Source organism: Mandrillus leucophaeus, unplaced genomic scaffold, assembly GCF_000951045.1.
Source record: "Mandrillus leucophaeus isolate KB7577 unplaced genomic scaffold, Mleu.le_1.0 Scaffold10, whole genome shotgun sequence".
NCBI lineage: Eukaryota > Metazoa > Chordata > Mammalia > Primates > Cercopithecidae > Mandrillus > Mandrillus leucophaeus.
Window position 1 is genome coordinate 7,356,226 of NW_012098098.1, and position 1,498 is coordinate 7,357,723.

General features: G+C 53.3%; 1 protein-coding gene across 1 annotated transcript in view; it reads right to left on the reverse strand.

Annotated features, from left to right (window-relative positions):
• Window positions 1–1,498, reverse strand: part of VPS9D1 (VPS9 domain containing 1) — a 19,185-nt gene that overhangs the window by 14,480 nt on the left and 3,207 nt on the right. Inside the window, 2 exon segments of the mRNA XM_011972552.1 lie at window positions 1,025–1,187; window positions 1,294–1,386. Coding sequence (XP_011827942.1) covers window positions 1,025–1,187; window positions 1,294–1,386 — 256 coding nt within the window.

Below are 1,498 nucleotides of genomic sequence, written 5' to 3' on the forward strand. Positions count from 1 at the left end.
GGATGGTCTCGATCTCCTGACCTCGTGATCCCCCCGTCTCGGCCTCCCAAAGTGCTGGGATTACAGGCTTGAGCCACCGCGCCCGGCCAATTTTTGTATTTTTAGTAGAGACAGGGGTTCACCATATTGGCCAGGCTGGTCTCGAACTCCTGACCTTGTGATCCGCCCGCCTTGGCCTCCCAAAGTGCTGGGATTACAGGCGTGAGCCGCCGCGCCCAGCTCCATCTCTTGTTTTCTGTCTTTAATTTTTGTTTCTGTGATTCATTCTGGGTATCTTCTGACCTTTTTTCCAGTACATGAATTTGCTCTTCAGCTGCGTCTGCTGTGCTATTATAAACTTGTCCGCTCACTTCTGCACGTGTGCATGTACTTAGACATAGATATGTAATTTATTCTTGTTCCCAGCTAATTTTTTTTTTATTAGAGTCTCGTTTTGTTGCCCAGGCTGGAGTGCACTGGCACCATTACGGCTGCACCCTCAACCTGTCAGGCTCAAGTGAGCCTCCCACCCTCCCACCTCAGCCTCCCTAGTAGCTGGGACTACAGGCGCACACCACCATGCCTAATTTTTTTTTTTTTTTTTTTTTTTTTTTTTTTTTTTTTTGAGATGGCGTTTTGCTCTTGTTGCCCAGGCTGGAATGCAATGGCGTGATCTCGGCTCACTGCAACCTCCACCTTCCAGACTCAAGTGATTCCCCTGACTCAGTCTCCCAAGTAGCTGGGATTACAGGTGCACGCCACCACAGCCAGCTAATTTTTGTATTTTTAGTAAAGACAGGGTTTCCCCATGTTGGCCAAGCTGGTCAGGAACTCCTGACCTCAGGTGATCTGCTCGCCTCGGCCTCCCACAGTGCTGGGATTACAGGCGTGAGCCACCGTGCCCAGCCTGCATTTGGCTGTATCAGGCAAGAGGATATTCCCATTCCGGGACCCATTTTAAAAACTTCACTGTGATCACCTCATCTTCCTCAGCCTCAAAAACCCAATCCCAGGCTCAGCCCAACTCCCGTCTTGCCCATCTTACTTCTTAGAGCTTTGTGACTCTGCCCCCTGAAGCTTCTGGAAGATCTCGGGTGGCAGAAAAGGAGAGAGCTTCCCTCCCTCGTCGGAGTAGACGCGGCGGTGTCTGCCGGCAGGCTGGGGGATGGGAGCAGCGGCAGGCATGGTTGCCTTCAGGCGTGTTTTCCCTGCAAGCCATTGGCAGCCAGAGGTCAAGCGGTGGGCCCACATCCCACAGAGGAGATGCAGGCTTGGGGGATGCCCCAGGAGAGCCGCCTACTGCAGGAGACCCACCAAGCTTGGTGGCCGTTGACTGGGCCCTCTCCAGACACTGCTGTGCTAGCTTCAGCATCTTGGAGGTGTCCGGGGGCACAGTCTCCCTAGCTTCTGGAGGAGGGACAAGAAGGCTGGTCACAGTTGGCTCTATCACCGTTACCTATTGCTGAGATAAAATGAGGCAATGGAAAAGCCAGGCAAGCCCACTGCCCCCCAACCCCTC